General features: G+C 49.9%; 1 protein-coding gene and 1 long non-coding RNA gene across 15 annotated transcripts in view; one reads left to right on the top strand and one right to left on the bottom strand.

The window, feature by feature from the left end:
* Positions 1 to 14,848, bottom strand: part of MAP4 (microtubule associated protein 4) — a 209,747-nt gene that overhangs the window by 15,376 nt on the left and 179,523 nt on the right. For 10 of the 14 annotated variants that reach the window (XM_079996302.1, XM_079996307.1, XM_079996310.1 and 7 more), the window contains 4 exons: positions 8,912 to 9,083; positions 6,634 to 6,693; positions 6,172 to 6,488; positions 1,956 to 2,084 (listed from right to left, as the gene is read on the bottom strand). In XM_079996302.1, coding sequence (XP_079852428.1) covers positions 1,956 to 2,084; positions 6,172 to 6,488; positions 6,634 to 6,693; positions 8,912 to 9,083 — 678 coding nt within the window. The remainder of the gene's footprint in view (positions 1 to 1,955; positions 2,085 to 6,171; positions 6,489 to 6,633; positions 6,694 to 8,911; positions 9,084 to 14,848) is intronic. The other 4 variants (XM_079996312.1, XM_079996313.1, XM_079996303.1 and 1 more) reach the window with 2 other exon arrangements.
* On the top strand, positions 9,402 to 14,841 carry LOC307199347. Its single transcript, XR_013831911.1, has 3 exons — positions 9,402 to 10,486; positions 12,536 to 14,154; positions 14,702 to 14,841. It is a non-coding gene; the product is annotated as an uncharacterized lncRNA (long non-coding RNA).

Here is a 14,848-nt window from a genome sequence, read left to right as displayed (position 1 = left end):
CACAGAGTTGGAAGGGACCCAGAGGGTCATCTAGTCCAACCCCCTACAATGCAGGAATCTCAGCCAAAGCATCCATGACAGATGGCCATCAAATCTCTGCTTACAAATCTCCAAGGAAGGAGAGTCCACCATGTCCCGAGGGAGACCGTTCCACTGTTGAACAGCTCTTACCGTCAGAAAGTTCTTCCTGATGTTTAGTCAGAATCTCCTTGCTTGTCATTTGAAGAAATTGGATCAAAGAATCGTAGAGTGGGAAGGGACCCTATCATCTAGTTCAACCCCCCTGCACTGTAGGAATTGTAGCGCAAGAATCCCAGTCCAACAACACCTGGAAGGTCAGAGGTCAAACACACACACACACACCCCACTCCTGGTGCAGAGAGAGATTGTGCATAAGTTATTTAGAAACATCATCCACCATGGAAACGGCAAATGTGGGAAGCTGGAGAGTCCTTGCAGCATTTGGAGCGAGAAGATTTCTCTCCAAAATACTCTTGCTTTCCAATCCTGGGGATTTGACTAACCAGAGGACACCAGAAGCCTCTCCCCAGGAGATCTGTCTCCCTGGGTCCAGCAGAACTAAATCCCTGCTTCTCTTTGAGGTGGCCAGTGTGTGTTATCACTTGATACTGTAGGTGGGGACTCGAATCAAGGAAGATTCGATGCGAAGACATCCCCTCCACACAGAAAGCTAGTGGGCCAGGGGAAGGAACTGCTTTCTTGTGGCATGGAGGTGCATTCCGCGGTGACAGTTCCTCACTCACAAACATAAATTTGTCTCCCTAGCAAGAGGTGTTATCCTACAGCAAGCCACTGCTACTAATGTGCATTAGATACCGTTCTCAGGCTCGTCACAGACTGGCTGTACAGGACGCAGCAAGGAGCTGAAAATTCTCAAGGATGGAGAGGTTGGCCGATTCTTGGGAAGCAGCCCACCCTCCTTTCTCGGTCAGAAGGCAGAGCCAAGCAATTCTCCCCACCATTGCAACCTTGAGGATGGTCTCTGAGCACCCTCCTGCCGTTAGAAACACAGGAGACCTGAAGGAGCGTCTCCACGCCCATCGTTCTGCCCGGACACTGAGGTCCAGCGCCGAGGGCCTTCTGGCGGTTCCCTCATTGCGAGAGGCAAAGCTACAGGGAACCAGGCAGAGGGCCTTCTCGGTGGTGGCGACTGCCCTGTGGAACGCCCTCCCATCAGATGTCAAAGCGATAAATAACTACCTGACATTCAGAAGACATCTTAAGGCAGCCCTGTTCAGGGAAGTTTTTAATCTGTGATATTTTAGTGTATTTTTGGTTTTTATGGAAGCCGGCCAGAGTGGCTGGGGAAACCCAGCCAGATGGGCGGGGTACAAATAATAAATTATTATTATTATTATTATTATTATTATTATTATGGGGCTGGGACAGCAAAGGTTGCTCTATTGGAGCAAAGCCCAGCCAACCTCAGGCTGTCCTTCATTAGTCCCCATTGGTCCCCTTCCTACTTCCATCCAGCCCAGGGGCTCTCCCAAGTTTCCTCCTCCATGTTGCCCTTGTAGGACTCGGCAGGGAGGAACAAGAGTCTGTTAGCTCTGCCTGCCATTATCTCTGGCGCCACCTACTGTTGGCCTCCCAGATCCAACGAGCACTAGCCGCCGCTGGGCTTGGTGTTCAGTGTCAAGGCACATTCAGGAAAATGTTTGCAGGATGGCTCTCCGTGAAATCCACTGGAAGGAAGGCAGGATGTACAACAAAGAAGGTGCGTGCAAAGGAAAGGGGGATGGAAATCCGGGAAGAAGAGAGTGTCAATGGCAAGAGCGGGAGACAGGAAACAAAGATGTGTAGAGAGCTAAGAGACAAGGGAAAGTGACCCAAAACATGGGAGCGGGTGGAGCAGGAAATGAAAAGTGTGGCGTAGCAGAAGAGCTGCCGCTCGCCTCTCCCGAGTGATAGAAGTCTGAAATGGAACTCACTTTCCCATTGGGCTGCTTTGGGGCGCCCTCTTTTGAAACAGCCGTTTTAGTGGGGGCCGTTTTAGATACTGCATTGAGTTCGGGCTTTCGGGCAGCCGCGGCGGACTCTGCCTTTCTTTCTACTTTTGCCTAAATGGAGACAAATGGAGGGTGACTTTTTGCATCATGAAAGGAAATAAAAATATAACGAAACGAAAAGCAATGATGGGGGGGGGGAGCTGGATGTCTAAAACAACATTCATGGGGATCTGACAGGCCAGGGAGGAACCCGCACACAGGTGGGAGGTGGTGGTCTGATGGGGTGGGAGAGGGGGAGAAGCTCAGGGCAATGGCTCAAGAAAGTAGCCTCCTTGCCTGGAGCTGGGAGACCTGGGTGGAAGACCCCCCCCCACCTGAAATGCTAGCTAAGGGGGGGGTCTCCCTTTTGCAACGTAGGGACCTTTCCCCTGCTGTCCACGATGGTCACAGCAGCACCTGTGTGATGCTCAAGCCTGGAGACAGTCTTCAAGAGCCGGCGCAGCATGGCACAAACTGGGGAGTCTGGTAAATGGCTCTCCACCCCCAAATTATGGTTTGGGGCAAAATGTGGCAGTTGCTCAGTCAGGGGCAATGCAAGCCCCAACTTCTAATCTAAGGATGTTGGACAGCTCTTCCAAGCTACAGGTCTCCCAAGACGGAACGCCTGTTTTTGCTATCCACCAATATCCAAAGGGCACAGTCTCTTGACCCAGACACCTCCACCCTGAAAACAGTCCCTGGATGAAAGTTGGAATTAATTTCTCGAAAGCCCACAAAACCATTTGTCTTCTGGGGTTCCCACTCTTTTGAAAAAACACCGGGTTGTTGTCGGCATTAGGTAAGATTCCTGTGCCACTGTGAGCCTCGGGGGGGGGGGGCTTTTAACCCCCAAACATTCTTGCAGTCAAAGCTGGGTTCTGCTAAGGCTGATTGCTTCAAGCCCACCCTAGGGAACAACGAGACAATGGTGCAGATGGTACTGAGCAGTTTCAGGCCTGGAAACACAGGTCAGAGACTCAGCAGCCACTGCAGGAAGCCAGAGGCTCCCTGCCGGTGTCTGATGCTTGCGGATGTCTAAGGAACAGGGGCTGCCTTCCTGCTCTTTGAAGTAAAGGCACCTAAAGACAGGGCAACCTGCTCCATCACAAATTCTTCTAATGCATCACGAACAGAGGGAAGACTCAGGAGGGAGCAGCCAACTGGGAGAGAACAATTAGGCTGTGAACATGCATTCCATTAAAATACACTTCTTTACTGTGGAAGCTCTAGAGTCAAAGGGGTGCCAGGATTCAGAGGGTCTCCCCTCTGAATCCTGGCTCCCAGCAGCAGCCAAAGCAGCTCAAGCCAGTCTTGCTCCCTTCCTTTCTTCCCATTGGTCTTTCTTGCGGGACATGTCAAAATACTGTTTTGTTTCAGCTTCTCTTAAATGTGGCTAAGGGCTGGTTTGTACCAGCTTTAGGAAGGGCTAGCAAAGGGGAAGGTCGTCGTAACTCGGAGGTGGAGAATCTGCTTTGCATTCAGAACATCCCAGGTTCAATGCCCAATGGAAACTCCAGGTATGTCTGGGAATGTCCCTGTCTAAAAACGTGCAGAGCTGATGCCAGCCAGCATAGTGAGTTGGGTGGACCAATGGTCTGACTCAATTGCTGTTGTTGGCACCCATCTGTCTCAAGAGACAATGAAGTGCAGATTCAGGAGTGAAGTCAAACCGCTGTGTTAGCAGCACCAAAGTGAACACCCTGGGGCGCAAGCCTGGGCAGTGTGTCTGGAGGTTCTGGGCTGCCTAGACCAGTGTTTCCCAACCTTGTGCCTGCAGCTCTTTTTGGACTACAATTCCCATCATCCCTTGCCACTGGTCTTGCTAGTCAGGGATGATGGGAGTTGTAGTTCAAAAACAGCTGGAGGCACAAGGTTGGGAAACACTGGTCTAGACAACAAGATCACCCTCTCGGCCTCACTGACGTGGTCCAAAAGAAAGCACAGCAATATATCCGGCACCAGCTGGGCTGATTTGTGTAGGGTTTATTCCTTCGCCCTTTCTTCTTCCAAATATATTCCACAAAGCAGCGGAGGTTTAGGATCAGAGTTTTTCTCCTCTTAAATGAGCTACCTTCCCAGGCAGATGAGCCCCACCTGCCCCTTCTGACTCAATACAGGGGTGCCTCACAAGACGAAAAGAATCCGTTCCGCGATTCTCTTCGTCTAGCGGTTTTTTCGTCTTGCGAAGCAAGCCCATTAGCGGCTTAGCAGATTAGCGCTATTAGCGGCTTTGCAGCTTTTAGCGGCTTATCAGCTTAGCGGATAAGCAGATAAGCAGCTTAAAGGTAAAGGTAAAGGTACCCCTGCCCGTACGGGCCAGTCTTGACAGACTCTGGGGTTGTGCGCCCATCTCACTCAAGAGGCCAGGGGCCAGCGCTGTCCGGAGACACTTCCGGGTCACGTGGCCAGCGTGACAAAGCTGCATCTGGCGAGCCAGAGCCGCACACGGAAACGCCGTTTACCTTCCCGCTGGTAAGCGGTCCCTATTTATCTACTTGCACCCGAAGGTGCTTTCGAACTGCTAGGTTGGCAGGCGCTGGGACCGAGCAGCGGGAGCGCACCCCGCCGCAGGGATTCGAACCGCCGACCTTTCGATCGGCAAGTCCTAGGCGCTGAGGCTTTAACCCACAGCGCCACCTGCGTCCCTAGATAAGCAGCTTAGCGGCTTAGAAAAAGGGGGGGAAAGGGAAAAAAATTCAGAAAAACTCGCAAGACATTTGGTCTTGCGAAGCAAGCCCATAGGGAAATTCATTTTGCGAAGCGCCTCCAAAACGGAAAACCCTTTCGTCTAGCGGGTTTTTCGTCTAGCGGGTTTTTCGTCTTGCGGGGCACCACTGTATAAGGCAGCTTTCTATGTATTTCTATATAGACAAATCTCACATTAATCTGTGTGTGCTGACCTCAAGTGGGTCTTCTGTCTGCGGTCTCATAATGCTGGTCCTTATCCCCAGGAAGTATAGGACATTTAAACAACTGGAGAATCTTGCTGACAAGCCTTGGGTCATGCACATATCAAGGAAGCTCTGAAAGGAACTATGGACTCTTTGGACACTGATATGGCCATTACCATTCCTTTTGGCACTGCTGAAGATGATGCAATTTCTGATCCTGATTTGGAAGGGAGTTGAGAGCCAAGGACAGCCAACTCTCCCCCATGGGTGGGGCCCAAAATCTCTTTTAGGGGTGCTGACGTTTCCATCCTTGCAGATGGGGCACACAAATCACCCCACCATTTATCCACAGGGAGAGATCTAAAGCCCCAATAATTCAACCCATCTCTTCCAACATGTTAGCAGATTTAAGGCTGGGGAGAGTCCGTGGGTTGTTACTGAAGGGGAAGTGAATGCATTAATAAGCCAGGGCAACATAAGAACCAGGGCAACATAAGAACCCCAGCAGATTTAAGGCCCCGATTCTGCCCCTGCAAGAGGGATCTCACAAAATTAATCCAAACAGAGACCTGTTCCACTGGTCTTTCATGCTGTCTACGAGAAACTGAGCACAAGCAGAGGCTCAATAATTTGAGATGTGTTTGGCCACACAAAGATGACACCTCTACAGAGGGATCAGTCTCTCACCCTGAAAATTTGGGGATTAGCCAAACCTGCAGAACACAGCAGCGGCCCAAAGGGGGCTCTGTAAGAGAGCCACATCAAAAGCTCTTTGCCTGTCCTACAAGCACTCTCCTGGCTGGACCATGCAGACAGGCTCAAATCCTTTCCTTCGAAAGCGACCCCCCCAAAGGTCTGAGCTCTGCATTTCCAGATCCAAAGCACCCGCTTCTCTGCTGAAAAAAAGAACTAAGGCCTCACAGCAAGTGTGAGGGGCTTGAGGACAGCAGCAGCAGCAGCTCCTTCTACAAGAAGGACATGGCAATCTGCGGCTCTCTGGAGGTTTTGCTGGACTACAACTCCCATGATCCTTAGCCACTGACCATGCTGGCTAAGGCTACTGGGAGTTGTAGTCTAGCAGCACCTGGAAAGCCACTGTTTCCCCACCACTGTGCAAAGGTAGCACCCTGGATTTCAACTCCCATCCACTCCAGCCAGCATGGCCAAGAGACAGGGATCATGGGAGTTGTGATCCATCATCGCTGGGAGAGTGCCATGTGAGCACAGGCAACCAATCGCCCAGAGAGATATGGGCCAGGGGGACTTACCCGTCCTCCGCCAGGCTGGTGCTTGATGTTGTCTGTGGAGCCGATCTTGGAGCGGACGTTCTTCAGGTCGGGGGCCGACACGCTACTGGTGGGGGGCCGGGAAGGCTTGGCAATGGGGCTGGTTTTTGGTGCAGTTTTGAGCGTGGACGCCTTCTTGGGCTCGGCGGCAGAGCTCCCAGTCCCCGAGAGCCTGGGTGTGGCTGGCTTGGGCCGGCTAGCGGCTGCTCCGGGCAGGCCGGGGGCAGCAGCGGTCGGGGTGGTGCTGCTGCTTTTGGCAGCGGTGGAGGCCGGGGCGCTCTTTGGACGGCTGAGGTCGGCTGCCGAAGGAGGAACAGAAGGAGGAGGAGGAGGAAGAAGAAGAAGAGAGGGCCATCAGCAGGGGAAGCCACAAAACCACCCAAAGAAGCCCCATGTGGCCACCCAAACAAGCAAGCAGGAAGCAAAGCAAGGAGAGCGGGTTACCTGATGGCGATTTTGCGACGGTCTTCTTGGCATCGGCAGGTTTTGCGTCTGTCTTGATGGCTGCACAACACACAAAGACAGCAGCCGAGCTGAACCTCTGCTCTGCCGGGGTCAGTCCACGGCAGGGCCTTGCTGGTGCCACAGCTAAGCAGGCTACCACCGCCCCTGTCAGGATTCCCAACACCCTACACTTCTCTCATGGCAGCGTGGTGTAGTGGTTAGTGTGCTAGACTAAGGAAGGTAAAGGTAAAGGGACCCCTGACCATTAGGTCCAGTCGTGGCCGACTCTGGGGTTGCGGCGCTCATCTCGCTTTACGGGCCGAGGGTGCCGGCGTACAGCTTCCGGGTCATGTGGCCAGTATGACTAAGCCGCTTCTGGCAAACCAGAGCAGCGCACGGAAACGCCGTTTACCTTCCCGCCGGAGTGGTACCTATTTATCTACTTGCACTTTGAGGTGCTTTCGAACTGCTAGGTTGGCAGGAGCTGGGACCAAACAATGGGAGCTCACCCCGTCGCGGGGATTCGAACCGCCGACCTTCTGATCGGCAAGCCCTAGGCTCTGTGGTTTAATCCACAGCGCCACCCGTGGGAAACCCAGGTTCAAATCCCCGCTCAGCTAAGGGAACACACTGAATGACCTTGGGCAAGTCATGCTCTCTCAGCCTAACCTACCTCTCTGGGTTGTTTTGAGGCTAAAAAATGGGGAGAACTGTGCATGGCACCTTGGGCTCCACCACCCACATCATCTTGCCTCCTGGATGCTAAATGTGTACCATCTCCATAGGCATTTTGGGATGTAAGCAGCATATATGAATCAATAAAAAAGCAAAGAAAGAGAGAATGTGCAACACAAATGCTAGGGGTGATACACAAACACTATCATGTTCAGAGGAGATCTGCTGAAATAAATGGATTTGTTACTTAAATCTATTTATTTCAATGGGTCTAACCTAGCCATTTTAAAATGCGATTCCTAGTGTTACTGTTTTCCATCTCGTCTAAGCCCAAAATAGCCTCCAAGGCAGTTGGCCATTCTCTCCCTCTCTCTGATCTGAAGAGACACATTGCTCTTAAGAATTGCAACTCGCAATGCGCTACGCTCCACACAAGGCAGGGGAAATATTCAGTGTCAGGGTAGATCAAATCCTGCACCGACAGCAAAGCAGTGAGAAACCGACATGCTGGATTGAACAAAGGTACTCAGGCAGCTCCCAGCCACTGGGAAACTCGTAAGACGAAGAAGAAGAAATCCTCGATTGCGATGACCCAGTATAAACACTGCAAGAATTGCTTGTTTTCCCCACTGTGGGAAACAACTAGAAGTTCTGCACAGTGCTATTTATCAAGCAAACCATACACAGAGCACGGCTGGTTTATGAGATTCAGTCTAATATGTCTCCACCGGTAGATTTAGGAATTTAAGCTTGAAGCAGTATACAGCCCAGATTGTACACAGGCTGGGCCAACTAACAGTGAGGTCCTGTTCCTCAGTCCCTGGGGTTGACATTTAACACAAAAGTACGTTAGAAGCTGCCTTAGATGGAGTCAGACATAATAATAATAATAATAATAATAATAATAATAATAATAATAATAATAATTTATTATTTATACCCCGCCCATCTGGCTGGGCCTCCCCAGCCACTCTGGGCGGCTTCCATAGAAACCAAAAAATACAGTAAAATATCACACGTTAAAAACTTCCCTAAGATGTCTTCTGACACACATAGCAGCCTGCTGGATCAGGCCAATGGCCCTTCTAGTGCAGCATCTTGATTTCCCAGTAGCCAACTAGATGCCTCTTTTGGGAAACCTACAAGCAGGGTTCAGGCACAAGGGCCATTATTCTGCAACTGGCATTCAGAAGCATTGCGGCCGCCAACTGTAGCCATTGATATCCTTCACCTGCATGAATTTGTCTCATCCTCTCCTAAAGCCATCTAGGTTGGTGGCCATGACTGCCTCCTGTGGGAGGAAGTTCCACAGGTTAACAATGAACCGCATGGAGAAGTCCTTTCTTGCTGGGTCCATCTAGCTTGGCCATGTCTGCTACACTCACCGGCTGTGTCTCTCCAGGGTTTCAGAAAAGGGTTACTTCCAGACCTGAAGATGCCGCTGGGTACCGAACGCGGAAGCTTTTGCATGCAAAGCAGAGGCTCTACCCACTGAGCTACATGTCCCTAGGTTGCCGAATTAGCAAAGCTGGAATGCAAGAGCGTGCAGCTTCCAAAACCAACGTCCCTTTTCCCGACAAGCTTGGGGCAGAGGAATACTCACTGGAGGGCCTTTTGGGCGGAGAAGTGGCTGTGCTCCTTGGTGCATTCGTACTTGCAAGTGCCGTCGACGGCCTGGGAGTGGCTGGGCTGCTTTTTGCGGCCGGCCGAGGAGTTGTAGCGGACGGGGGCTTCAAAGGGGAGGTCCGCTTATCGGGGCTCTTTGCGTCTGTCCCCTGGAAAGAAACGAACAAAAAGGACCCAAGTCAAACAGAGCTTTCCCGCCTTAAGCCAACCTCTCATCCATCTGAGATGCCTGTTCAGATTTTCCCTGAGAAAAAGAGTTGCATGCCCAACAGCACCACCTTCAGTTTTGAAACCTTGGGTGGGCTTCACGGAAAGAGATCTATAGCGAGTCGCAAAGTCTGCAGCTTTCCCCTGCAAGGTCTCCCCTGCTCTTCCCATAACATGTGAAAAGATAATCGAAAGTCTGTCTTTTCAGGAGGAAATCAGAGCTTGGCTGAAATCAAGATATCCTGATCTAATGGGGGCAGGCACATTCTGTATCAGCAGCCAATCGAAATGTCCCCAAATAGTGAGCAAACTTCCAAGCTATTCTCCCATAAGCTGTATGTTCAGCAAAGGGGTGGGCCACGTTTGCCTGAGGCTAAAGCCATAAGGTCTCCATTTAGTGACCATCGTAAAGGTGGAGTGTAGGAGGAGATAGCAGACTTAGCTGTATCAGGAGCTCCTAAGGGCTACGTAGGTTTCAGGCTCAAAGGAACCACAACAGCAAGTAATGGCTGATAACCCCAACCCTGTTTTTGAAAACAAAAAAATCTCTCTTTTATCCTAAATCTGTCTCCAACCTCAAGCAAAAAACAACAGATTATCTGGGGTCAAATGAGTGATTTCACCTAGGTTTGGAACGCTGGCCAAATGGACGACCAAATGTTGCCTGCTTAGTATTTGACAGCGGTCAGGTCAAGGATAATAATAATAATAATAATTTATTATTTATACCCCGCCCATCTGGCTGGGTTACCCCAGCCACTCTAGGCAGCTTCCAACGGAACACTAAAATACAATAACCTAATAAACATTAAAAGCTTCCCTAAACAGGGCTGCCTTCAGATGTCTTCTAAAAGTCTGGTAGTTGTTTATTTCCTTGACATCTGCTGGGAGGGCGTTCCACAGGGCGGGGGCCACCACCGAGAAGGCCCTCTGCCTGGTTCCCTGTAACTTGGCTTCTCACAGCGAGGGAACCGCCAGAAGGCCCTCGGAGCTGGACCTCAGTGTCCGGGCTGAACGATGGAGGTGGAGACGCTCATTCAGGTATACTGGACCGAGGCCGTTTAGGGCTTTAAAGGCCAGCACCAACACTTTGAATTGTGCTCGGAAACGTACTGGGAGCCAGTGTAGGAGGCCTTTGCTTGTATGTAAGGGGCAGAAAGCTGAGGGATCACAAGGGTTTCGCCCCTCCTTACTTAACAGGAGTCAAGACCATTTTTATGTGTGTAGGCTTGCAGGGGTCTGAAGGTTTGACGTTCCACCAGCTCTCTCCCCAGAATCTCCAGGGGAAGAAGTAAAATCGAAGACTGGGGGGTGAGAAAGAAAACTCAGTTGTGGGAAATTTAAAGTACCGTATTTTTCGCTCTATAACACGCACCCGACCATAACACGCACATAGTTTTTAGAGGAGGAAAATAAGAAAAAAAATATTCTAAATGAAACAGTGGATGTATGATTTTTGTGGTTCATGCTGTGGCCACAGACATGTGATCTGACAGTGAGTTTGGAGTAGCCCAATGCAAAAATCCTGAGGATCCATGTGGATCCATGCTTTGTAACCACATTTTTGCACCACTGTGACCTAGGCAACAGTGGGTGCGTGATTTTTTTGGTGCAAGATGTAGCCATGGACATGCTATGTGATCTGATGGTGAATTTGGGGTGACCCAATGCAAAAATCCTGAGGATCCATGTGGATCCGTGCTTTGTAACCACGTTTTTGCACCACTGTGACCCTAGGCAACAGTGGGTGCGTGATTTTTTTGGTGCAAGATGTAGCCATGAACATGCTATGTGATCTGATGGTGAATTTGGGGTGACCCAATGCAAAAATCCTGAGGATCCATGGGGGTCCGTGCTTTGTAACCACGTTTTTGCACCATTGCAGCCCCAGACAACAGTGGGTGCGTGATTTTTTTGGTGCAAGATGTAGCCATGAACATGCTATGTGATCTGATGGTGAATTTGGGGTGACCCAATGCAAAAATCCTGAGGATCCATGTGGATCCGTGCTTTGTCACCACGTTTTAAATGGGGAGGGAAGGAAAAACACAGAAGGGACAAGAAGCACAAGAGGGGTGTGCGGAGAAGCAGCTGGCTAAGAATGCAGGGGAGGAGTTTAACGGGGTGGGGGGGAGGAAAGGAAGGCAAAAGTCGTCCCTGTCCCCCCACAAGCCAGCCCTCTTTCTCTCTCTCCCCGACCTGCATGTTTTTCGGCTGCCTGCGAGTCGCTAGAGCACGGAGAGGAGGAGGTGGTGGGCTGGAGCCTGCACGCAGTGTGACTAGGAAAGAATTAGAAGGAAGGACTCGATCCTTTCCTTAACCCTCTGCTTGCCAGGAGGGCAGGGGATTCCCTGCTCTTTGTTGAGTTTGAGCAAACGCAGCAACAGAAGCGGGTGGGCAGTAAGACTCTGAGGCAGAATGCAGGAAAGCAGCAGCTTCTGCCTTCCCTCCGCCCGATCTTATTTTGCCTGATTTTTGCCTATTTTTGCCCCTGCGCTCCAGCGAGTCAGCTCCAGGGACCACACATTCGCTCAATAACACGCACAGACATTTCCCCTTACTTTTTAGGAGAAAAAATCTGCGTGTTATAGAGCGAAATTTACGGTATATCTTCAAAAACATTGTAAAATTAAGGACTGTTAGAAAGATGTTGGAAAAAGAAAACTAGATGGTTTTTGGTTGAAATGACATAAAGGACTAAGTAAAGACGAGTTGATGAAATTGACGAAAAGAGAGGACGTTAAATTGTAATATATTATGTTAAACTAATTAAATGAAAATAAGGTTGGAAGGATTTGCTGAAATAACAATCTGAATTAGAATACAAAATTGGGAGGCGAGAGGAGGTCAAGGAAATAAGTAAAGGAAGAAAGTTATGTAAAGGATTAATCAGTTCTTTTTATTGTTATTTTTCTTTTTTGGTGTTGTTATTTCTTTTTGTATTTTGTATTTTGTAATTTTCTTTTCTTTTTTTGTTATTCTTAAATTTTGAATAAATATTATATATATATATAAAAAAAGAAAACTCAGTTGTGGGATGCGGCAAGGTAAGGACCCCTGACTATTAGGACCAGTTGTGACCGACTCTGGGGTTGTGGCGCTCATCTCGCTTTACTGGCCGAGGGAGCTGGCATGCAGCTTCCAGGTCATGTAGCCAGCATGACTAAGCCGCTTCTGGCAAACCAGAGCAGCGCACGGAAACACCGTTTACCTTCCCGCTGGAGCGGTACCTATTATCTACTTGCACTTTGACGTGCTTTTGAACTGCTAGGTTGGCAGGAGCAGGGACAGAGCAATGGGAGCTCACCCCATCGCGGGGATTCGAACCGCCGACCTTCTGATCGGCAAGTCCTAGGCTCTGTGGTTTAACCCACAGCGCCACCTGCGTCCGCAGGGACAGGCTAATTTCTGCTCACGGAGGGCCTACACAGGAGCCGTTCCTTTAGAAGACACTTGACCACTTCTATCTTTTAGTGTGGCAGGACCTACACTTTGGAACTCCCTGCCTATTGATACCAGTGCAGACAAGATGAACCAGGCATGTAGAATGTTGATGTATTTTTTAGTTTATCGATGATTTCATTGTTGGGATGTTTTAAATTCTTCTTGATGATTCTACTGCTTTGTCTTTTTTGAGGGTTGTTTCAGCAGTTTCCCTTTCTCCCTATCAGGTGGTGTAAAAATCTTATGCTATAAAATAAGTAAGGCGCTGCCTTTAATTAATTTATTTCTTAGTTCCCTGGCTCTTTTCCGCTCACTGGAATCACTCATGCTCCCTCTTCCTTTCTCTGGTCATCTGCCAAGAGGAAGCTCTTTTAATTACAGGCAGAAAAAGAAAATTGCTCCACAGGCTTAGATGGCGTTTGTCCGAGACCATCTGGGATTTCTGGGCAATGATCAATTTATCTATGAACAACTGATGCAGCAAAGAAACATTGGGGGCTTTTGGTGGGGGGAGAGAAATTTATTTGTTTGACAGGTTTCCTTTCCTTGCACAATACTTTAGAGCAGATTCTGATTGCTGAGCGGTAATTTAGAACCGGTGACATATTTTGGGATTAAACAGCCCTTCCCTGGCAGAGATCCAAAGTGTTCTCCTATGCTTGCTGCCCGCTCTGGTTTCCAGGCACACTAAGTCAATTATAAAAAGTGTCAGGATTTTGATGAGTGAGGCCTGGTAACTATGGGAACCGGGAACCGTAAGCTAAGGTTACTTACCTAAAGGGCCGCATTTCCATTAAAATGTAAGCTCCGATGGCTCCTGCTCAGGGACAGCTCATCCCTTCATTTCGGATTTTAACAGGGCTGCTGAACCACCCACCCTCCTGCACCCAGAGAACGGAGGGACCAGAAGCAGCCGGCAGGGCTGGCCCTGTGATGAGGCAGAGTGATGCAGCTGCCTCAGGTGGCAGATGCTGAGGGGCCAGAGCTGTGAGTGCTCTGCATTCCCGACACTAGCTGCCGTCAAGTGCAGTGGAAGATGCATTCCTTTGACCAGTATTGGGGTAAGAACCTGGTCCAATTGGCTCCTCTAAGGGCCTTGGGGAAGGGTGCCATCTTGTCGTCCTCCTCAGGCAGCAAAATGTCTTGAGCCGGCCCTGGCAGTTGGCGCCCACTGGGACTGGTAGGGCGGAAGGAAGGGAGCCCAACAGCAGGTGGCGTCAGAGGCACCAAATTCTAGTTTTGTCCTCATCCTCTTCCCTCCTGAGCTGTACAAGGGCGATGCAGATCCAACGAACCCTCCTCTATTAATACACAAACCCTCTCTGTGCAGAAAGCTAAGGAGACCTGGATAGCTCAGTTGGCTAGAGCGTGATGCTGATAACGCCAAGGTTGCAGGTTCGATCCCCCTATGGGACAGCTGCATATTCCTGCATTGTAAGGGGTTAGGGATCATCCTCAGGGTCCCTTCCAACTCTACGATTTTCCCTGACATGCTAGCTTTCTTCCTGAGTGGATTTTGGACCTGTATTTAGAAGCGATGCACCATGTGCTTTCCTGGAAGGTCTGAATGTCAGCATCGCCCTTGAGCCAGTGTCACCAACTGGACTCATGGACTACAACCCCGACTGGGCTAGGCGAGCTGGGTAGCACTTCCAGAGACCACCTTCTTCAACTGGAACAAGTCAAAGTGCTGTGGACCCACAGCTTAGAGCCGTGAGCACCAGATTCACTTCCGCAATACAGTCGTCGCACAGCAGAGTATAGCAGAGTCTAGCAGTGTATAAACCACTCAGAGAGCAGCTCTGTAGAATATCTTCTTTTATTCTATAACTACAACTATAATACAAAACTATATACAGAGCTAAATAGGTCTAAGCATAAATGAATGCTGCACTGAGTGTCTGCAGCTGCTCTTAGCAGCAACCTTATCCCTAACACACAATCTCTAACACTCAGTCTCTCTCTCTCTCCGACACACTGACTGACTGACTGACTGACTGACTTGGTGCTGGAGCTGAATAAGTAGAAAGCAGCACACTGCTCCTCCTCTCTGGAGAATCAGCAGACTCGTCAGGAGATTCTTGGATATGGGAGGGGTGAAATCTCCTCACTGAAGTGGCGGCAGGGCAAATGCTGCACCACTGAACAGGAGGACAAAGCAATGGCAATTTATCCAGAGACAGAGCACGAGATGCCAACAGCCCAGATGTGCTCAACAGGACAACCCGGCTCCAAGGCTACAACCCTCCCCCCTTGAACAAAC

Source organism: Podarcis cretensis (assembly GCF_951804945.1).
Source record: "Podarcis cretensis genome assembly, chromosome: 12".
NCBI classification, from domain to species: Eukaryota; Metazoa; Chordata; class Lepidosauria; order Squamata; family Lacertidae; genus Podarcis; species Podarcis cretensis.
This window is presented reverse-complemented; position numbering and strand designations above follow the sequence as displayed.